The sequence below is a fragment of the Cebidichthys violaceus genome, unplaced genomic scaffold (genome assembly GCF_023349555.1).
Source record: "Cebidichthys violaceus isolate CVI_PGR_0920_01 unplaced genomic scaffold, fCebVio1.0.p SCAF_1, whole genome shotgun sequence".
Classification (NCBI taxonomy): domain Eukaryota; kingdom Metazoa; phylum Chordata; class Actinopteri; order Perciformes; family Stichaeidae; genus Cebidichthys; species Cebidichthys violaceus.
In genome coordinates, this window is record NW_027176262.1 from 557,681 (window position 1) to 578,711 (window position 21,031).

Genomic DNA, 21,031 nt, shown 5'->3' on the forward strand with positions numbered 1-21,031 from the left:
TGTTCTCTCGTTGGGAAGCTCAACAACAAAACTCTGTTTTAACGTTAATAAACAACAAACGTCTGTATGGTTATTAATATTTGGTTTGGTCTTATTTTACAACAAAGAAACGGAGACATTATTTACGACCACAGCGTTTTGTTTATTAGACAATAATTATCAGAAATTGTTATGTAAACATGTCATTAAGTGCTTTAATATAAACATGTTAGTTATTTGAAGAACCTGAATATATAACAAAATATAAATTAATTCATTAGAACTCCCCCTAATCTTCTGGTCCAAACACATTATACGTTTTTTAAAAGGTTCCTAAAGTACATGGTGTTGTGTGCGTGTGTGTGTGTGTGTGTGTGTGTGTGTGTGTGTGTGTGTGTGTGTGTGTGTGTGTATGTATGTGTGTGTGTGTCTGTGTTTTGTTTCAGAGACGTTCTGGGGACCGTGTGCATCACGAGTCCCTTCAGCCGTTCTCAGCTGAGTCCTCTGCTTCCTTCAGAGACGGTGGACAGACTGGAGCTGGACTGTCTCAACTCAGTCAGGGTGAGTCAGTAAACTTTATTTATACAGCAGTTTAAACAACAAGACAATGGAGAGGTCTGGAGGAACTCTTCCTGCAGCTTGTGTTTAAAGGTGCGTTTGTTTCGTCCCCGGCTCCTCTCCCTCTGCAGGCTAAAGTCACCACGGAGCTGAGCCATGTCCTGGACGAGGAGGAGAGACGATGGATGGAGACGCTGCACATCGAGGAGTACCAGATCACTCTGGCCAAGACCGTCATACAGGTAGCCCCTCCCCCACACTCTGTTACAATGGCTACTGCAGGTGTGTCTCCTGTCTGTTTTAGATAAAGGTTGTTTCCTTCAGCTGCAGTCAAAGTCAACATTCAGCATGCACACGCACACACACACACACACACACAAACATACACTAAACCAGCTGCTGTCCTCTAGTGGCCAAAGAAAGTACTACAAGAGGAACATACTCCACACAGGGACAGTTTTGAAGTGCTCAGTGAAATGGACCGAGTGTCCTTAAACAACTGCAGGGATGATTAGATGATCACATGATCAGGAAGTGACTTTGATGACAAAAACAAAGACGAATCTGCACGTCGATTTTCATAGAAATTAAAAAAACAACACTGGAATCAAAGCCAACAGTAATAATGGAAAGTGCTTTTATTAAACAATTCAATATATATATATATATATATATATATATATATATATATATATATATACACACACAGTATATATATGTGTGAGTGTCAATAGTCAGCTCAGTAAATACTGTATGCGTGAATTAAAAAGAAAATCAATAATGTATTTAATGAGTTAAAACTTCTGTATTCAGTATTTTCAGAATATACATGAATATATGAATCCATGGTGTTTGTTGTCTCAGAGGCTGCAGGTGGATCTGGAGCGGTCGGCCTCCATCAACAGGAGTTTGGGCTCCAGAGTGGCTCAGTGCAGCCTCAACGGCCTGGCCGACTTCCTGTACAGGTGATCCATAAAGTCATTTTATTTTGTTTTACTCTAAAGTCTGTAGAGGTCGGCAGTGTTCTGGATCACGACGCTTGTGTTTGTTTTCAGCTTCCAGCGCAAAGTCGAGATGTTTCATGAGGGGATGCAGAGCGGCATGTTCGGAGACAACGAGGATGGATACGTGTCCAAAACCATTGCTCTGGTCAACTGCTGTCCTCCATTCAGGTACAAACAAACAACAATAAACAAACAACCGGAATCTGTCAACACAATGTGTTGTCGTGAGCCTCACTTGGTCTAAAACTCTTTTTTTTCAAATAATATCATTCCTTTGCTTTTTTTATGAGCTTGTTACCTTGTTGGAGACAAAAGGAAAAGCTAGATAATTCATATTCTTAATTGTATGTTTCTTTTTATGTGTTAATCATCAGTTTGTGTGGTGCAAGTGATAAAAGAAAATGTATTCAAAGTCTTAAAAGAAGCACACTTTATTTTGTTGAACAGTTTTTCCTTCCTCTTACCCGTCAAAACTCTGCTCCTCTTACACTTTAAATGCTACAAAGTTTATAGTTTATAGTTATAGTTCAGAGCCCTCTTGTTCCTTTATTGTTCCTAAATTAATCAGATTCACTGAGCTCAATCACAGCTGACATGTTGTCCTGTGATGCTAATGAGGACTGTCATGCTGTAATTAATGACGTTATTACTTCCACCACCTGTGTTTGATGTTAAACATTTATATTTAACTCTCAAATCATAATGTTTTTAATTGTTTATAGACTGTGGTCTCCACTTAGCAGTGTAGGTTCATGGTCCCCATTTAGTAATGTGTGTGTGTTCAGGGGGTTTGTGCAGCGCTGCGCTCAGTGTGACCCGTCCGTCAGTGAGGATTCTCTGAAGAGAGCCAACAAAGCTCTGGATCACATCGTCCAGCAAGGAGTCAGAGTCCTGTGTGAACGCCTCTACCTGCTCATCAGGGTACACACACACACACGCACACACACACACACACACACACACACACATACAGACAGACAGACAGACAGACACACACACACACACACACACACGCACGCACGCACGCACGCACGCACGCACGCACGCACGCACGCACGCACGCACGCACAATGAGTCCATATCATAATGACTCAGGTAAAAGTGTTGAGTTGTCGTATGTTATCTCTGTGTCAATAAAGCTTTTTGAATTAGTTTAATGTTTAACCTTCATTTATTGTGGACGTGTTTGTAGAAACACTTCAGAACTAATGATGCAGTTTAGATTCTAAATTATTTCATATTCAAAGAAGAAAACAAGATGTTATTTATATTTTTAGTTTAATTCAATTTTCCATATAAATGTTAAAATGTTATAAAGAAAAAATGAAATATGATAATCTTTACATCTCTCTCTCGCTACCTGTCTCTCTCTCTACCTCTCTCTCTCTACCTGTCTCTCTCTCTACCTCTCTCTCTCTCTACCTGTCTCTCTCTGCCTGTCTCTCTCTCTACCTGTCTCTCTCTCTACCTGTCTCTCTCTGCCTGTCTCTCTCTTTACCTGTCTCTCTCTCTACCTGTCTCTCTCTGCCTGTCTCTCTCTCTACCTGTCTCTCTCTCTCTCTACCTGTCTCTCTCTCTGCCTGTCTCTCTCTACCTGTCTCTCTCTCTGTACCTGTCTCTCTCTACCTCTCTCTCTCTCTCTCTCTGTTTCTCTCTCTCTCTACCTCTTTCTCTCTACCTGTCTCTCTCTGCCTGTCTCGCTCTCTACCTGTCTCTCTCTCTCTACCTGTCTCTCTTTCTCTACCTGTCTCTCTCTACCTGTCTCTCTCTCTGTACCTGTCTCTCTCTACCTCTCTCTCTCTCTGTCTCTCTCTCTCTCTACCTCTTTCTCTCTACCTGTCTCTCTCTACCTGTCTCTCTCTCTACCTGTCTCTCTCTCTGCCTGTCTCTCTCTCTACCTGTCTCTCTCTCTGTACCTGTCTCTCTCTGCCTGTCTCTCTCTACCTGTCTCTCTCTCTGCCTGTCTCTCTCTACCTGTCTCTCTCTACCTGTCTCTCTCTCTGTACCTGTCTCTCTCTGCCTGTCTCTCTCTCTACCTCTTTCTCTCTCTGCCTGTCTCTCTCTACCTGTCTCTCTCTCTGCCTGTCTCTCTCTACTTGTCTCTCTCTCTACCTGTGTCTCTTTACCTGTCTCTCTCTCTGCTTGTCTCTCTCTCAGCCCTCCTTTGAGCGTCTGGTAAAGAGGAAGTGGTTGAGTAACACGGAGCCGTTTGATCAGATTGAATCTCTCATCAAAGAATATTTCAAGAAGTATCACAGGATGGACAGTCCTCCGTACCAGGTACTGATTCTGTGTACTTATATACTGTGTACTCATGTACTGTGTACTTATGTACTGTGTACTTATATACTTATATACATGTTTTTATGAACACGATGTGATCGAGATTGTCAGAGTTTTATTTTAAAAGTCGTTTAAACAGGAGGAGCTGAATTTAACTTTCAACTTTTTATTTTGGTGTTTAGCAACAAACATTCAGTAATAAAAGAAAATAAATGATGAAAAGCAAGTCCTGCAAATCAAAAAGCACAAACAGAAAGTAAAGTATGATAAAATTGTAGTTATGGCAGGACAGTGGTATTTAAGAGCAGTGTGGATCGAACAGCTGCTTTATATTCATATATATTCATGACAATACCAATAATAATAATATAATAATGATAATATTAATAATAGTAATAATAATAATAATAATGATAATAAGTACCCACTAAGCTGTGAATCATTGTATATATTTTGAATTATGAACTAATAAATATATCTCACCATCTGTCTCTCAGCTGCTTTATATTCATATATATTCATATGTTATAATAATAATGATAATAATAACCGTCTGTCTCTCAGCTGCTGGTGGCCGAGGTCCACCGGCGGGTGGTGATGGAGTACCTCCGCTCCGTCATGAGAGGAAGAATCATCTGCACCTCCATGAAGATGAGGAAGAGGATGGCCGGCCGGCTCAGAGATGAAGGCAAACAGATCAAAGTCCTCTTCAAAGACCTGGTCAGTGTCAAAGGTCCAGTTCTGAAATGTAGCGACTCTCTGTCGCCCCCCAGAGGACACTTTTGTCTTTCTGTCTTTTTAAATTGTTTTTATTTAACCAGGACGTCTTGAGATTAAAACCTGGTTAAAGGAACAACAAATACAAAATACAGTTTAGGGAACGCAATTGCTCTCTAAATCATGAAGCTGTAGTTTGTTCTGAAGGTTTTGTTGGTGAGTGATCGGAGATTACACAGATATGAAGGGAGTTTACCCAGCGTGGCTTTTTAAAGGAAAACATACCAACGTCTCCTTAATGGAGGACAGGAAACCAGATGTTAAAGTACACAGGGATGTGTTCTGGACTGTGAGGAGTTCCCTATTTTGATAATAAAAACCAAAAATGGCGGTTCCTGGTCTGCGTTGGCTCATGTGTTCTACCAATCACAGCACTCCTCTGTCACTCATGGTTTCTCTTATAGAGATAGAGATAGTTCCTCTGAAATAGGAGATAAAAAAGTCACTAGAAACGTTTAGAACTACAATCACTCCTTGTTCTTGTACACGGTGAAAATTAGGGTTCTTAGAACTATGAAACAGTTCCTCTGGTTCTTTAACGGCTAATGATGATAGCACTTGTTACCAACATAGCTGCTGTTGTGGTTGCGGTTATGGTTTTGGTCATAGTTTTGGTATTGGTTTTGGTTGTGGTCGAGGTTTGGCCGTGGTTATGGTTGTGGTTGTGGTTTTAGTTGTGGTCGTGGTCTTGGTGGTGGTTTTGGTCGTGGTCGAGGTTTGGCCGTGGTTAAGGTTATGGTTGTGGTTGTGGTTTTGGTCGTGGTCTGGGTCGTGGTTATGGTTGTGGTTGTGGTTGTGGTTTTTGTTGTGGTCGTGGTCTCTTTTATATGTTCTATATATTTGTGTCTTTCTGTCTCTCAGGAGTCTCCGTCCAGCTGGTTGGATGGCGCTCTGTCTCACATCTCAGAGATCATCCAGCTGGAGGACGTCCCCTCAATCCAGATGGAGGTCGGAGTTCTGGTCCGAGAGTTTCCTGACGTCAGGTACAAACTTCTTCTTCTTCTTCTTCTTTTCTTTTTTCTTCTTCTTCTTCTTCTTCTTCTTTTTTTGTTCTTGTTCTCCTTTTACTTTTTCTTCTTCTTCTTCTTCATGTGTGTGGGAAACAACAGACGAAGCATAAACACATAAACACTTTCCTTCCTCTCTTATCGTTACGTCGCTGCTCTGAAATTTCACCTTTAACCCACTGAGCCTCTCTCTGTGTGTGTGTGTGTGTGTGTGTGTGTGTGTGTGTGTGTGTGTGTGTGTGTGTGTGTGTGTGTTCTTTTGTTATTGTTCTCTTATAGATCATTTATGGATCATGTTTTCCTCCACACTGGGAGCTCCAATAACTTCCTAATACAAAACATATAAATAAACAACATTGTATATGTTTGTATTTTTATATGTTTATATTTTTATATGTTTATATTTTTATACTATTAATGTCTCGTGGCTTCATCTTCCTTTTTATTGATAAGTTGATCAAAGACTTGGCATCAGTCACATTCCAGAGAATCAACCAGAATAAAGATAATCCTTCAGATTAAAATGAATGAAACATAAAGGAGTTATAAAGTTATACTTTCGTCTGTTTTCCTCCCTGAAAATGATTCTGACACACAAATGATTTATTTATGAGACACTTTCTGCTTTTAGTTATTTAAAGAGCTCTTTTTAGTTTTATCAAATATTTAAGATATAAAAACATCATAAGAGATCGCTGTCTCTGTGCTGACTCATCATTCAAACACACGCTCTCTCCTCTCCGTGTTGCAGGAAGAAGCACGTGTCGGCCATTTTGAACATCCGGGGGACGACTCGGCAGGCGGAGCGCCAGGAGATCCTGAACATCGTCAAAGACATCGAGAGCTGCGACGGTGGCGGCGGCGGTGGCGGTGGCAGCGGCGGAGGCGGCGGCGGCGGCGGAGGCGGAGTCAGCTTGGCCCGGCTGACCCGGGACCGAGCCCTCTTCTCCGAGGTGCCGGTCACCTCCGAGGTCCACTGCCTCAACGTGGGTCTGAGCCGCATCGCCCTCACCGCCTCGTCCTGCTTCTCCTCGCTGAGACCACGACCACGGAAGACCAGGACGCCCGTCCAGGAAAACCCTGACGACGTCCTCTGAACAGAGTTTATCAATCGTGATTATTAATCAGTAATCAGTCTTTCCTCTGGAGACGTTTGTCCAAACCGAGACGAAGATCAGATCGAACTTTTACACTTGTGTCTCTGAGAGGACAGAAGACGGGATTATTAGTCACATAATCATAATCATAGACGCATCAAATCAATCCTCTTCATTGAAACACGACTTATTGATTTGAAATATTAAGAAAAATGCACTTTTTGTTTCCGGGAGCCTTGAGAGGCGAGTAAGAAAAGAAACAAAGTCTGGTGATATAAGTGGTTAATGTCTTAAAGGGACAGTGTGTAGGATATAGTGCCCTCTAGTGGGGACTGAACTGCCTGTGCAACCTCCAAATATGTCCAAAGAGCCTGCAGAACATGGTGGACTCTGTGAAGAGGACCGGCTCACTTTGTATATACAAAGGACTCAATTCTCAGTTTCATGTGATTATCTACTCACAGAAGCGTAGTCATGGATACTATAGTTAATTTGAATTGTTACACGCTGGCCCTTTAAGAACAGTCTTCAGGATGTTTCATGTGATCCGGTTCAGTAGAACTCAGCTGGACCTGAACGTGTGGGTTAGTGGAGCTTCAGCCTCGTGTGGCCACACTCAGAATTACATCACATCCCCTGTTAAAGAACTATTCATTAAATGATGAAGTCTCTTCTTCTAAAAGTTGTTTTTAAAACTGTTTGGATCAGATTATAAAATGCATCACCAGAAGGTGTTCTCTCTCACTGGCCTCTCCGGGCTTCCGTACTTTTAGTTTTTAGTGTTTGGATGAAAAATCACTTCTTTCAATGGAAACGTCTCGTGTGATCTGAGACAAAGTGTCCTGAAGGACTTGTGGACTTTAGAGCTGAAAGACGCCTCGTAGAGGATCAATACAACTAAAACCAGCTCTGTGTGCAGAGGTGCATTGTGGGACAGAAGACCAGAACAGGAGGACTGAACCTGGACCATCAGGACTGAGAACCAGCAGGATCAGGAGACTCTGGATCTCTGTGAAGTTCAGAATCACCGAAAAAAGAAAAGAAAAGAGAGTTTTAAATTTTTATTGTTGCACAAAATAAAATAAAGTTTTAATTAAAGGTACTACGAGTATTTAACGCCGTGATTATACTCCAAGCTCTGTGGTGTGATGAGGTTTATTATACATATATATACATATATATATATATATATGTGTGTGTGTGTGTGTGTGTGTGTGTGTATATGTATGTGGGATGAATATTACTTCTATTTGGTGGTAAAATAATAAGACTTTTACTTCATAATATTCGTGTTGATTTATAACTGAAAGGCTACAGATTGAGATTAAACGTCATATTTTAAGTTTATTCTGTGTTTCATGTTTGGACTCATTAACAGCATGATGTTTAATGTACTGCTGGTTGTTGTTCTTTATTGATTATTGATGATTCAGCTTTTATCTGCTGTTAGAGCAGCATCACTGGTGCGTTCAGGGACGCTCCGACGTTTGACATCTCACTCACCATAAAAAATAACAAACAAAGACAAACGTTGGTGTGAATTTCACTTTTAATTTTCAGTCACACGAGACTGCAGCAGGTTAAGGTCAGACCCGACACCATGGTAACACTTCCTGTCAACTCCTTCAAAATAAAAGGTTGTAGTTACATGTTCTGGCCACCGGATGGCAGCGTTCACACTGTTATGATCCATGTTTCAGCTGAGACGAAGTTGAGATGAGGATCTGTTTTATTGTGTCTTGTAAATGTTTGAAATGAATCAACTTTAATGAGAATAAAACCGATGACATCACCGACTGCTCTTCTGTCATTGAGTCATAAATCATCATCTGATTTTAAAAGTCTGATTTCACAATAATGCTTTTATTTTTTAAGAATCTGAATCATCACATTTATTTTAGTTTTATTTCTGTTTAACTTGAGTTTTGTTGTTTCTTTATAAAAGATGTGATCGTGATTTAAACCACATCAATCCAAATACACTATATATACAATGATCATCACAGTAATACACAGGATACGTGTGTTCTAGTATTATAAAACAGAGTATTTGAATACTTCTGCTCCTTAAACTTAGACTGAGAAACTAAAAGCTGCTGAACGTCACCGTAAAAACATGTGACGATATATATAACTATATATAGTTATGTATATATAGTTATATATAAAGTTATATATATATATATAATTAGATATATTTATATATCTAGTTATATATATAGTTATATATATAACTATATATACATAACTATATATATTTATATATATAGTTATATACACATAAATATATATATATATATATATATATATATATATAACTATATATATATATAAATATATATATTTATATTTATAGTTATATATATATAGTTATATATATTAAACTATATAAAACCATGTATATATACATATATATATATATATAAAATATTTTTTTCTGGACACCTTATTTTGAAGGCGGCTCGCAGCGGAAGTGCCGCAGTAGTTTCCGGTGGGGGGGTGTTTTGGTGTGGTCGCTCTCGGCTGTAGAGAACCTGTGAGAGAGAGAGAGAGAGAGAGAGAGAGAGAGAGAGAGAGAGAGAGAGAGAGAGAGAGACAGAGACAGACAGACGCACACACACACACACACACACAGAGAGAGAGAGAGAGCGGAAGGAGGAAAGATGGCGGCCCCTGCTCTCTCCAGCCGGGCTGGCTCTGCGGGCAGCCTCGGGAACAGTCCCACCATGACCTCCTCCTCCTCCTCCGGGAGGCTCCCTCACGGAGGAGGAGGAGGAGGTCTGGAGCTCGACTTCAGGTCCGCGGCCCGCATCGAGGACCTGAACCGGCTCATCCAGGAGTTCAGTAAGCACGACCAGCGGGAGTACGACGACCAGCGGGCTCTGGAGATCCACACGGCCAAAGACTTCATCTTCTCCATGCTGGGTGAGCGACCACTAGACCACTAGACCCCTAGACCTCTACACACCCAGTCCGCTTTATTCAACACAACAACAACAACAACAGGGCTCGTTTCCGGTTGAGAGCTCTGATACATATTTAATATTTAAGCCAGGGATGTGCTGCTCGTCTCCCTGGAGGTCTACCTGTAGACCTGTAGACCTGCAGACACAGCTGCAGAACTGTAGACCTGCAGACAGACCTGTAGACCTGTAGACAGACCTGCAGACCTGTAGACAGACCTGCAGACCTGTAGACCTGTAGACAGACCTGTAGACCTGCAGACAGATCTGCTGACCTGTAGACCTGCAGGCAGACCTGCAGACACACCTGCCGACCTGTAGACCTGCAGACAGACCTGTAGACAGACCTGCATACCTACAGACCTGTAGACCTGTAGACAGACCTGCAGACAGACCTGTAGACCTGCAGACAGATCTGCTGACCTGTAGACAGACCTGTAGACCTGCAGACAGACCTGCAGACCTGTAGACCTGCAGAGAGAGCTCGGTGGTGGGTTCACAGGTCTCCATCCTTTACGTATAGAAACATCACGTAGTTATAATCAATAATAACAGAGTACATTTAGTCAAGTACTGGAACTAATACTGTGAATAAACACACACACATACATATATATATATATATATATATATATATAGTGTTTTCTGTCTATTGTTATTTATTATTTCTTTATTTTAGAATCATTTTCATTTATTATTATTATCAGTATTATTATTTCTGCTATCATTACTATTGTTCTGTTAATTTTTCTACCAGGAATATTATAAATATATAAACAAAGTAATATGAAAGAAAATGTAAATTTAAAGTATAAAAAGTACTTGAATGAAGTACAATGTTTAGGTACGTTATACTTCTTTAGTTTAGTCATTTAGTCTGAATGTGGTTTACAGCTGCATTCTCTCTAGTGTCCAGCAGGGGGCGACTCCTCTGGTTGTATAGAAGTCTAGTCTAAAATGACTCTACTTCTCTCTTGATTTATTCCCTCAGTAAACATTGTAAACATGAGTTTATGGTCTCAATCTCTAGTTTATAGTCTTCTTCAATACAGCATGATGTTCATTTAGTACATTATGCTCCATTTAGAGTCAAACAGACCATAAAGAGGGGATGATTTAGGGGCGAGGCTACACGCTGATTGACAGGTCTCTACGTCACTCCTCCTCAGTCCAGATATGGTCACTTCCTGTTCATTGATTGCAAAGAAACAAGATGGCGACGGACAAAACACCTTTTATTGATGTTAATAGTTTAACAAGTCGACTCAAAGACTTGTGAGGGTTCTTATCAATGAGAAGTTAAACGTTCAGATGAAGACCAGAACCCTGATCAGAGTCTGTCTGTGACCCTCCAGTTCAAACTGTCTCTTTAGAAATCTTTAGAATGCTGCCACCAGGAAGTGTGTGTGTGTGTGTGTGTGTGTGTGTGTGTGTGTGTGTGTGTGTGTGTGTGTGTGTGTGTGTGTGTGTGTGTGTGATGGTTTTGTTATCGGTGCAGAACTTCAGGTATTCTATCGGCACGAGTATCTAAAAATACGGCCAAAGACAGAAACATTCAAACGTCCAGAACGAGTCGGTGTGAAGAAGCCAGAATGTGGGAAGATGATGAAGCTGCTGCTTGTGAACCAGCATCCTCATGAGCTTCAGCTCCGTCTAGACCTCCACACTAAAGACTTACTCGTACGATGTCGGTCTGACGGCGTCCAGGTTTCTGGGACTGTTGGACAATCAGCAGGCGGACTGATGTTGTGTATTTGTTGTGGTGGTTCTCTAATGAGTCCTGTCTTTCGTCCTCTTTCTCTCAGGAATGGTCCAGAAGTTGGACCAGAAGCTCCCGGTCGCCAACGAGTACCTCCTCCTGTCAGGGGGCGTTCGGGAAGGGGTGGTGGACATGGATCTGGACGAGCTCAGCGTCTACGCCCGCGGCACGGACTACGACATGGACTTCACCCTGCTGGTGCCGGCGCTCAAACTCCACGACCGCAACCAGCCGGTGACCCTGGACATGAGGCACTCGGCCCTGGGCCACTCCTGGCTCAGCCTCCGCCTCTTCGACGAGGGAACCATCAACAAGTGGAAGGACTGCTGCACCATCGTGGACCACATCAGCGGGACCACCAACTACTTCTTCTCTCCGACTCTGGTGGCCGACTGGTTCTACCAGTCCATCTCCCTGGTGCTGCTGGAGGTGCAGAAGAAGCCGCAGAGAGGGATGCCGCGGGTGGAGAAGGTGGAGAGGAACGGCACCATCATCTCCGTCATCCTGGGCGTCGGGAGCAGCCGGATGCTCTACGACATCGTCCCCGTTGTGTCCTTCAAAGGCTGGCCGGCGGTCGCCCAGAGCTGGCTGATGGAGAACCACTTCTGGGACGGGAAGATCACGGAGGAGGAGGTGATCAGCGGCTTCTACCTGGTCCCCGCCTCGTCCCACAAGGGCCGCAAGGAGAACGAGTGGCGCCTGTCGTTCGCTCGCAGCGAGGTGCAGCTGAAGAAGTGCATCTCGTCCAGCCTGATGCAGGCGTACCAGGCCTGCAAGGCCATCATCATCAAGCTGCTGTCCCGCCCCAAAGCCATCAGCCCCTACCACCTCCGCAGCATCATGCTGTGGGCCTGCGACCGCCTCCCCGCCAACTACCTGGGCCAGGACGACTTCTCAGCCCACTTCCTGCTGGGCCTGATCGACGACCTGCAGCACTGCCTGGTCAACAAGATGTGCCCCAACTACTTTATCCCCCAGTGCAACATGCTGGAGCACCTGTCGGACGACACGGCCATGCTGCACGCCCGCAAGCTCTCCTCGGTGCGCTCCGACCCCGCGGAGCACCTGCGCACCACCATCGAGCACGCCAAGGCCGCCAACCGACTGACGGTGGATCTGCAGTGGCGAGGCAGCGCCAGCAACCTGCCGTCGCCGCAGTCCGACTCCGGCGGGGAGAACCAGCCGGACGACCGGCTGGCCAAGAAGCTGCAGCAGCTGGTCACGGAGAACCCCGGGAAGTCCATCTCGGTCTTCATCAACCCGGACGACGTCACGCGGCCGCACTTCCGCATCGACGACAAGTTCTTCTGAGACTGAGATGCGCTCTCCGAGACCTCTTCCTCCTCCTCTTCCTCACCTGGTGCCACGCCTCCTCTGAAACGTTGTTTTCTAACATGTTTTTTATGTTTCTCTGCCACAGAGTGAAGTGAGGTGATCGTCTGGTTGTAGTTAATTTTTTAATTTTTATTTTTCTATTCCCTCGCCTTCTTCCCTCCTCTCTCACTGTGTGCCCTGTGTCTTCTACCTGCTCAATGCCTTTCTAATAGACCGCTGAGTAGCAGCCGGTTGTTTTTAAATCTGAAGGACGAGGTGAGGATCCACCTTCAGATGGAACCAGATGGAACCAGATGTTCCAACGGTACGGTACTTCTGATCATCAGGGATCCTGGAAATGAGACCAAGATCCACAACTCCTGAAAGTAGCTGTAGATGTTCCTACAGCCTGAAGTGAATACTACTCACTCTGTACTATGAAGTGTATGTATATATATATATATATATATATATATATATACTGTCTGAAAGAATAGAAACTCGTATTTCTAAATTCTGCTGAATATCTTCTAATATCTGAAGACTTTGATCTTCTTTTTATTGATTTACTACTTCACTAATAATGAAGAATGCGTATAATGAGATGAGTAACTATGAGGTAGATTCTCATAAACATAATATTGTATTAGGTACTATTCCATTAAGAAGCCCAGTAATCATTCCTCATAATAAGTTATTCATCACAATAATCATGACGTCATTATCTCTATATTATCTCATAATTGTAAACTTGATACAAAGTCATAACTACTAAATCTTTTTCACGAGGCTTTCTGAGAATACTTAAAATAGTAAATCAATGTTTTGTGCTAATTTCTCTTGAAGATCTCCAGTAAGTTATGACTTGTGATTGTGAGTTGTCATAGTAACGAACACATGAGGACATACAGTCAGAATCATGAGATAAAAACACGCTAAAGATTCAGAAAAACAAAACTGTAAAACTCAAATACCTGCAGCAGTGATTTCACTCAAAGCCTCCGAACAGCAGTGAGATTGTTGAACAGGACTGGACTGTTTTAAGATTGTATACAAATTCAGGATTTGGGGGGATGCCAAATGGCACGGAGGTCTCAGTCCAGGAGTGAAGACGGCACAGAGTTCTGTCTGAAGGTGGATTTCTGTCCCTCAGGAGGAATGTCTTAGTCCCACCGGGGGACAACGGTACTAACGTCTTAGAAACTAGCTGTACATAGAAGGAACACTGACGATGATGATGATGATGATGATGATGATGTTTGGACTTCTCGTCTAATTTTGCACAGAATGTAAAAAAACCCACAAAAAAATCACCACATTTCCTATCGATGGATGACGTATGGTATCAGTACACCGGTGATGATGGTCGTACTGCACAGTTTTAAATGTATATTAATGTCACCAAGTACACAGTGGTACTGCAGTAGTAGTACTACTTCAACAGTCTCTTCAAACACGCAGCTTCACCCTGAAAGGAGTCTGATATCAGAGTCTGAGCTGGTCCTGGTGTTGGTCCTGGTGCTGGTCCTCGTTCACACAGAGAGGGTTTTCTCCGGGTGCTCCGGTTTCCTCCAAACACCAGCAGCTGGAGTTGGTGGTTGGTCAATGACTACAGTGGTGTCGATGTGAGCGTGATTGGCTGTCAGCTCTTTGGTTGTCTAGAGGTCTGTCCGGGTCGAACCCTGTCAGCTGGGATCCAGCGACCCTGATCCAGATCAGTGGTTAAAGACGACGGATGGACTCGATGCTGCCGAAGGAAGCTAACCGCTACCGCTAGCTCACCGCTCAGCTAGCGACGCCGCCGTTGATGTTTGTGTCTCTAGAGAGCACTCTCTGTAGTTCAGTAGTGATGAAGTCTGGATCATTATGAACCCCAGTGTGTGAACGAGGTGATGACATCACAGCGACATCACTGCGTCCTCAGTCCAGCACTCTGTGAACCTGCTGCACTACGACCATCGTCAGGTGTCACATGACGTCACTCCTGTCACGTTGTTTACTTTCAGTAAGCTTCACTTACGATCTCGTGTGTGTTATTATGTTTGATACCACCGGCTCACCTTGTGCCGGTGCAGAGGCATCATGGGAGTTGTAGTTGTAGTTGGAGGTGGTTGAGTTGAAGTTTGTTTGTTTTTGTCTTTTTCTTTCTTTGTGTTTTCAACAGTTCCAGAAAAATGCCAAAAAAATACAAAAAAACAAACACCTGCAGACATCTGACCGGTAACGTGAACTCCATCTCCTCATCCTCAAGTGCAATTAGTGAACACACACACACACACACACACACACACACACACACACACACACACACACACACACACACACACACACACACACACACACACACACACACGTAGCATTAAGACCAAACACTCCACCGTCTGTTGGTTTTAATGGAGACACACACTGATCACATTGAACCCTCCACTAACACACACACACAAACACACACACACATTAAAGTGCCACACACACACACTCACTCACACTCTGTAATCAATGTGTTGTTCTTCTGAGCTCCATGACCTCTGACCTTACACTCCTCTCTGTTCAGAGTTGTTTTATTGTTTTCTGTGTATCTTGCTGCTCTGCTTTGTTCTGATGATGGATTTCTTTATGCAATGTTGACTGTGATGGGTTAACCCTTCAGATGGCAGCTCCCCCCCCCATGTCCACTATAATCCACTGTACAGTAGAGTCATCATAAAGTCTTTTAACCTCTGTTCTCACTGATTTATTCTACATCTTCTCTAAAACGTAGCAACACTTATTTAGTGTTTTCAAACCATAGAGGCCCCAGAATTGAACCCTGTGGAGCTCCGATTGTTAGCAGCATTAGAGAACCAAGTCCCTAAAAGCTCAACCACTGCTCTCAGTTCTACAGTACTGGAGCTTTAAAGTGTCTCTTAATGGACTCCTTTACTCCTAGCGTTACTGAGAAGTTAACGTTAGCCAACGGGACCCATTCGCCACTGGCAGACTATTTCACCGTAAGAGAGCCGACAGGAGCTTCGAAGAGGATAGCCGGCTAGTTAGCTTGTCCATCTCCAGAGGCTAGCTAGTTAGCTTGTCCGTAGGACCGTAGCTGCTGGTAACGTTAGCATGACATCGAGGGGAATTAGCACGCTAGCCAGCCACTGAGTGAGTAATGGACCTGATGATGATCCACTCTCTCTCCACCGCGTAGGAAGAAACATTGATATTAACAGATAAGTGACAACTATGATTGGATCAGTTCTTTGAACCAGAACTGCAAGATTCAGATTCATCTGTGAAAAACAAACCGGTTTGAAGTGAAACAACTTCTGAGAGGAGGAAGTGAACTCATGAAAGATGAACTGTGTGAGACGTCTCAGGTAGAGAAGAAGATGCAGCTCATTAAGGCTGTGAGGCCACCAGAGGGCAGCATGGAGCCACGAGAGACCAAGACATCGTTTCCTCTCCTCACCTTGTCTCCTTTCCTGTCCTCTGTTCCTTGTCTCCTCTCCTCCTCTCTTCCTCTGTGGTATTCCTCCTCTCCTCTCTTCCTCTGTGGTGTTTCTCGTCTCCTCTCCTCTCTTCCTCTGTGGTGTTCCTCGTCTCCTCCTCTCTTCCTCTGTGGTGTTCCTCCTCTCCTCTCTTCCTCTGTGGTGTTCCTCGTCTCCTCCTCTCTTCCTCTGTGGTGTTCCTCCTCTCCTCTCTTCCTCTGTGGTGTTCCTCGTCTCCTCTCTTCTCTTCCTCTGTGGTGTTCCTCGTCTCCTCTCTTCCTCTGTGGTGTTCCTCGTCTCCTCTCTTCCTCTGTAGTATTCCTCCTCTCTTCCTCTGTGGTGTTCCTCGTCTCCTCTCCTCTCTTCCTCTGTGGTGTTCCTCGTCTCCTCTCCTCTCTTCCTCTGTGGTGTTCCTCGTCTCCTCTCCTCTCTTCCTCTGTGGTGTTCCTCGTCTCCTCTCCTGTCTTCCTCTGTGGTGTTCCTCCTCTCCTCTCTTCCTCTGTGGTTTTCCTCGTCTCCTTTCCTCCTCTTTTCCTCTGTTATGTTCCTCCTCTCTTCCTCTGTGGTGTTCCTCCTCTCCTCTCTTCCTCTGTGGTGTTCCTCCTCTCCTCTCTTCCTCTGTGGTTTTCCTCGTCTCCTTTCCTCCTCTCTTCCTCTGTTGTGTTCCTCCTCTCTTCCTCTGTGGTGTTCCTCAGCTTCCTGTTGTCTCACCTGTCCTCCACCTGCTCTCGTCTCCTCATCTCGTCTCCTCTGCTTCCTGCTGTGTTTTTACTCATGCTCACTTCTTCCTCGTTGTCATCAGAACTGAAGACTGCAGTTTGTGCTCCTTGTTTCCTTGTTTCCTGTCCTTCTCTCCTTTCCTTGTATCCCTTCTTAAATAAAATACTCGGGTAAAGTACTTGATTAAAAGTATTCAGTTACTTTTCACACTTGTTGATTATTGATGATTACAATTTTCATGAGCAACACTTCCTGTGGATGTTTCAGATTAAAAGCCCACCGGGTCGAATGGAGCCATAGGAAGGCTTTTAATCTGAAACACGGTGCTGTTGTGATACTCTGTGTGACATCATGAACCTTCATCCTCAAGTATTCATTTAGAATCATGTTCAGCTCACAGACACTCTTTATTTTGTATAACCTTTAAGTTCTCTAGCATGCCTTTTATTCTGAAGGTCTAACCAATAAGAAGATACGCTGTAAACGTTACCTTTAAATATGCAAATGAGACGTGATTTTATTTAAATATGGGATCATTTTCATAAACAGAAATCAATCTGAACATATATAACATGTTATATAACATGTTATATATATATATAACATGTTATATAACATGATATATATATAACATGTATATATATAACATGATTGTAACATGTTATTTATATCATGTTATATAACATGTTATATATATATAACATGATATATATATAACATGTTATATAACATGATATATATAACATGTATATATATATATAACATGATTATAACATGTTATATATATATATATCATGTTATATAACATGTTATATATATATCATGTTATATAACATGTTATATATATCATGTTATATAACATGTTATATATATATATATATAACATGTTATATATATAAATATACGTATATCTATATATATACAGTATATATGCTGTATATATATATATATACATCTAAATATATATTAATTAATATATAAGGTCGGGTATTAGTACTTTTACTATAACAAAGTATTTGTACAGTGTGGTCACAGTACTTTTACTATAACAAAGTATTTTAATGTGAGTTAAAAGTTCCCAGAGGTTCCCTCCTGACGTCATCATCATCATCGCCTTAAAAAATGACTTCGGCGGTGACGTCACACGAGCTGCAGCAACACTGCGCGAGCAGAGAGAGAGAGAGAGAGAGAGAGAGAGCAGCAGCAGCGCGCGGACACGGTACAGGTGAACGCACGAGCTTCAACGTCCGCAGGAGGAAAAAAAAACAGCGAAGAAGGAGAAGAAGAAGAAGAAGAAGAAGAAGAAGGAAACCCCGCTGAGGAGCTGAGAGAAATAAAAAGACGCTGCGGGTTGTTTCCGTTTGTTTCCGGTGCCTCCCTCCTTCATCCTCCTCTTCCTCCTCTCTCTTCCCGCCGGTATCGATCTATCAGCGGCTGATCTTCTGCCTCTCGACGCTCTGTTGACTGATCCAAGGAAACAAGGAAGGAAGGAAAGGAAAGGAAGGCGCGTGCATCTGTGACGAGGAAGAGGAGCAGCAGCGGGAGATGATGGAGGGCAAAGAGAAGGCAGCGGCAGGTAGGACGGGGGGGGGGGGGTGGGGGGTGTTTAACCTGCGCGTGAGGGCGGATTGATGGATGCGTGGAGGAAGAGATGCATGTTGGGTAGAAGTGGACTGCGGTATCCCGCTCCTGCTGCTCCCATCCGGGATGCAGCTGCACTGGAGCTTCTAGGTGTGGTTATTATGGGATGGGGTGCAGAGAGTGTGTGTGTGTGTGTGTGTGTGTGTGTGTGTGTGTGTGTGTGTGTGTGTGTGTGTGTGTGTGTGTGTGTGTGAAGCCTGATGCAGCAAAACACACTGAGACAGAGAGACAGGATGATACAGGCAGACAGGTGAGAGCTGTGAGGCTGACAGGAGACGTGACGGGAGGACAGACAGACAGTAAACAGACTAGTATGAGGAGAGAGAGACAGAGAGACAGACAGGAGGACAGAGAGACAACTAGGTGGAAAAACTGACTTAATATTTGGACGACAAGATAGATACCAGGACAGAGAGACAGACAGGTCTGATAGAGAGACAGGATGACAGGTAGACTGGAGTAGAGAGACAGACAGGAAAGTTTACAAATGATCAAAGGATGTAGAGAAAGACTGGTGAGACGAGGAGATGGAAAGACAGGATGTTGCAGGCAGACAGGTGAAAGTGTAAATGGACAAAACGGGGAAGTGAGACTGATAAGACATGAGAGACAGACAGGTCTGAGAGAGAGACAGGAGGACAGAGAGACAGATGTAATATCTGAGAGAGACAGGAGGACAGAGAGACAGATGTAATATCTGAGAGAGAGACAGGAGGACAGAGAGACAGATGTAATATCTGAGAGACAGACAGGAGGACAGAGAGACTGACGTAATATCTGAGAGAGAGAGACAGGAGGACAGAGAGACAGAGGAGCAGACAGACAGGTTAGAAGACAGAAAAGACGAGCTGCGATGATCAAAGTGTGTGTTTACGTGTTTGGGTGTGTCCTCAACAGAGTGATGCATTGTGGGAACTGCAGTTCTTTGTGAATTAGCTCAGTCGTAGTCAGACAGACACATTCAGTCCTCACACTATATACACTATATACTAATACACTATATGCTAATACAATATGTACTAATACACTATATACTAATACTACATACTACAGTATATAGTATTATTATCACTAACTACTCATAATATAAACAAACAACAGCTGATCAATACAACTAGAAACCATAAAGATCAGAAAATAATGACTTAGCAGAAAAACAAGACTCTTAGTGACAACAACAGAGTGAAAGACAGGTAGAGAGACAGACAGGTAGAGAGACATACAGGTAGAGAGAAAGACAGGTAGAGAGACATACAGGTAGAGAGAAAGACAGGTAGAGAGAAAGACAGGCAGAGAGAAAGACAGGTAGAGAGAAAGACAGGCAGAGAGAAAGACAGGCAGAGAGAAAGAGAGAAAGACAGGTAGAGAGACAGACAGGTAGAGAGAAAGACAGGCAGAGAGAAAGACAGGTAGAGACACAAGCAGGTAGACAGACAGACAGGTAGAGACACAGACAGGCAGAGAGACAGACAGGTAGAGAGAAAGACAGGTAGAGAGACACACATACAGGTAGAGACACAGGCAGGTAGAGAGACACAGGCAGGTAGAGACACAGACAGGTAGAGAGACATACAGGTAGAGAGACATACAGGAAGAGACACAGACAGGTAGAGACACAGACAGGTAGAGAGACATACAGGTAGAGAGACACAGACAGGTAGAGACACAGGCAGGTAGAGAGAAAGACAGGTAGAGAGACAGACAGGTATAGAGAAAGACAGGTAGAGAGAAAGACAGGTAGAGAGACAGACAGGTAGAGAGACACAGGCAGGTAGAGAGACATACAGGTAGAGAGACACAGACAGGTAGAGAGACATACAGGTAGAGAGACACAGACAGGTAGAGACACAGGCAGGTAGAGAGAAAGACAGGTCGAGAGACAGACAGGTAGAGAGAAAGACAGGTAGAGAGACAGACAGGTAGAGAGACAGACAGGCAGAGAGAAAGACAGGTAGAGAGACAGACAGGTAGAGAGACACACAGACAGGTAGAGACACAGACAGGTAGAGAGAAAGACAGGTAGAGACACAGGCAGGTAGAGAGACAGACAGGTAGCGAGACAGACAGGCAGAGAGAAAGACAGGTGGAGAGACAGACAGGTAGAGAGACACACAGGTAGAGAGACACACAGACAGGTAGAGACACAGACAGGTAGAGAGAAAGACAGGTAGAGAGACAGACTGGCAGAGAGAAAGACAGGTAGAGACACAAGCAGGTAGAGAGACAGACAAACAGGTAGACATGTCAACCTGTCTGTCGGGGTCAGCTGGTGTGTGTGACTGACAGGAGGCGGGGCCTAAAGGGGCGGGGCTTGAGAGACCAGCAGTGTGTTTGTTGTTTCCGCAGGTTCAGTCTGTTTACAGACAGATCAGCTGTTGTATTGATTCTGGGATCAGATCCACCTCATTCAGGAACATGAGAGACCAGCACACACACACACACACACACACACACACACACAC

At 43.6% G+C, this 21,031-nt stretch overlaps 3 protein-coding genes across 3 annotated transcripts in view; all 3 read left to right on the forward strand.

Annotated features, from left to right (window-relative positions):
* Positions 1–8,497, forward strand: part of LOC137867599 (tumor necrosis factor alpha-induced protein 2-like) — a 35,585-nt gene extending 27,088 nt beyond the window's left edge. The window contains exons 6-14 of the mRNA XM_068704317.1: positions 426–540; positions 669–779; positions 1,402–1,502; positions 1,593–1,709; positions 2,327–2,462; positions 3,699–3,821; positions 4,389–4,544; positions 5,463–5,584; positions 6,360–8,497. Coding sequence (XP_068560418.1) covers positions 426–540; positions 669–779; positions 1,402–1,502; positions 1,593–1,709; positions 2,327–2,462; positions 3,699–3,821; positions 4,389–4,544; positions 5,463–5,584; positions 6,360–6,705 — 1,327 coding nt within the window. The 3' untranslated portion in view covers positions 6,706–8,497. The remainder of the gene's footprint in view (positions 1–425; positions 541–668; positions 780–1,401; positions 1,503–1,592; positions 1,710–2,326; positions 2,463–3,698; positions 3,822–4,388; positions 4,545–5,462; positions 5,585–6,359) is intronic.
* A 712-nt stretch (positions 8,498–9,209) lies between these two features.
* Positions 9,210–15,460, forward strand: LOC137867735 (nucleotidyltransferase MB21D2). The gene is made up of 2 exons (XM_068704329.1): positions 9,210–9,630; positions 11,474–15,460. Exons 1-2 carry the CDS (start codon positions 9,369–9,371, stop codon positions 12,736–12,738), a joined length of 1,527 nt encoding a protein of 508 aa, XP_068560430.1. The 5' UTR covers positions 9,210–9,368; the 3' UTR covers positions 12,739–15,460.
* Positions 15,461–18,110: 2,650 nt separating this feature from the next.
* Positions 18,111–21,031, forward strand: part of LOC137868169 (fibroblast growth factor 12-like) — a 40,755-nt gene continuing 37,834 nt past the window's right edge. Inside the window, exon 1 of the mRNA XM_068704776.1 lies at positions 18,111–18,504. Coding sequence (XP_068560877.1) covers positions 18,474–18,504 — 31 coding nt within the window. The 5' untranslated portion in view covers positions 18,111–18,473. The remainder of the gene's footprint in view (positions 18,505–21,031) is intronic.

Bases quoted from the DNA above. Each gene is read 5' to 3' on its own strand.
- LOC137867735 (XM_068704329.1), top strand. From the start codon at position 9,369: ATGGCGGCCCCTGCTCTCTCCAGCCGGGCTGGCTCTGCGGGCAGCCTC. The intron at 9,631-11,473 runs GTGAGCGACCAC...TCTTTCTCTCAG, and splicing joins CTTCATCTTCTCCATGCTGG to GAATGGTCCAGAAGTTGGAC.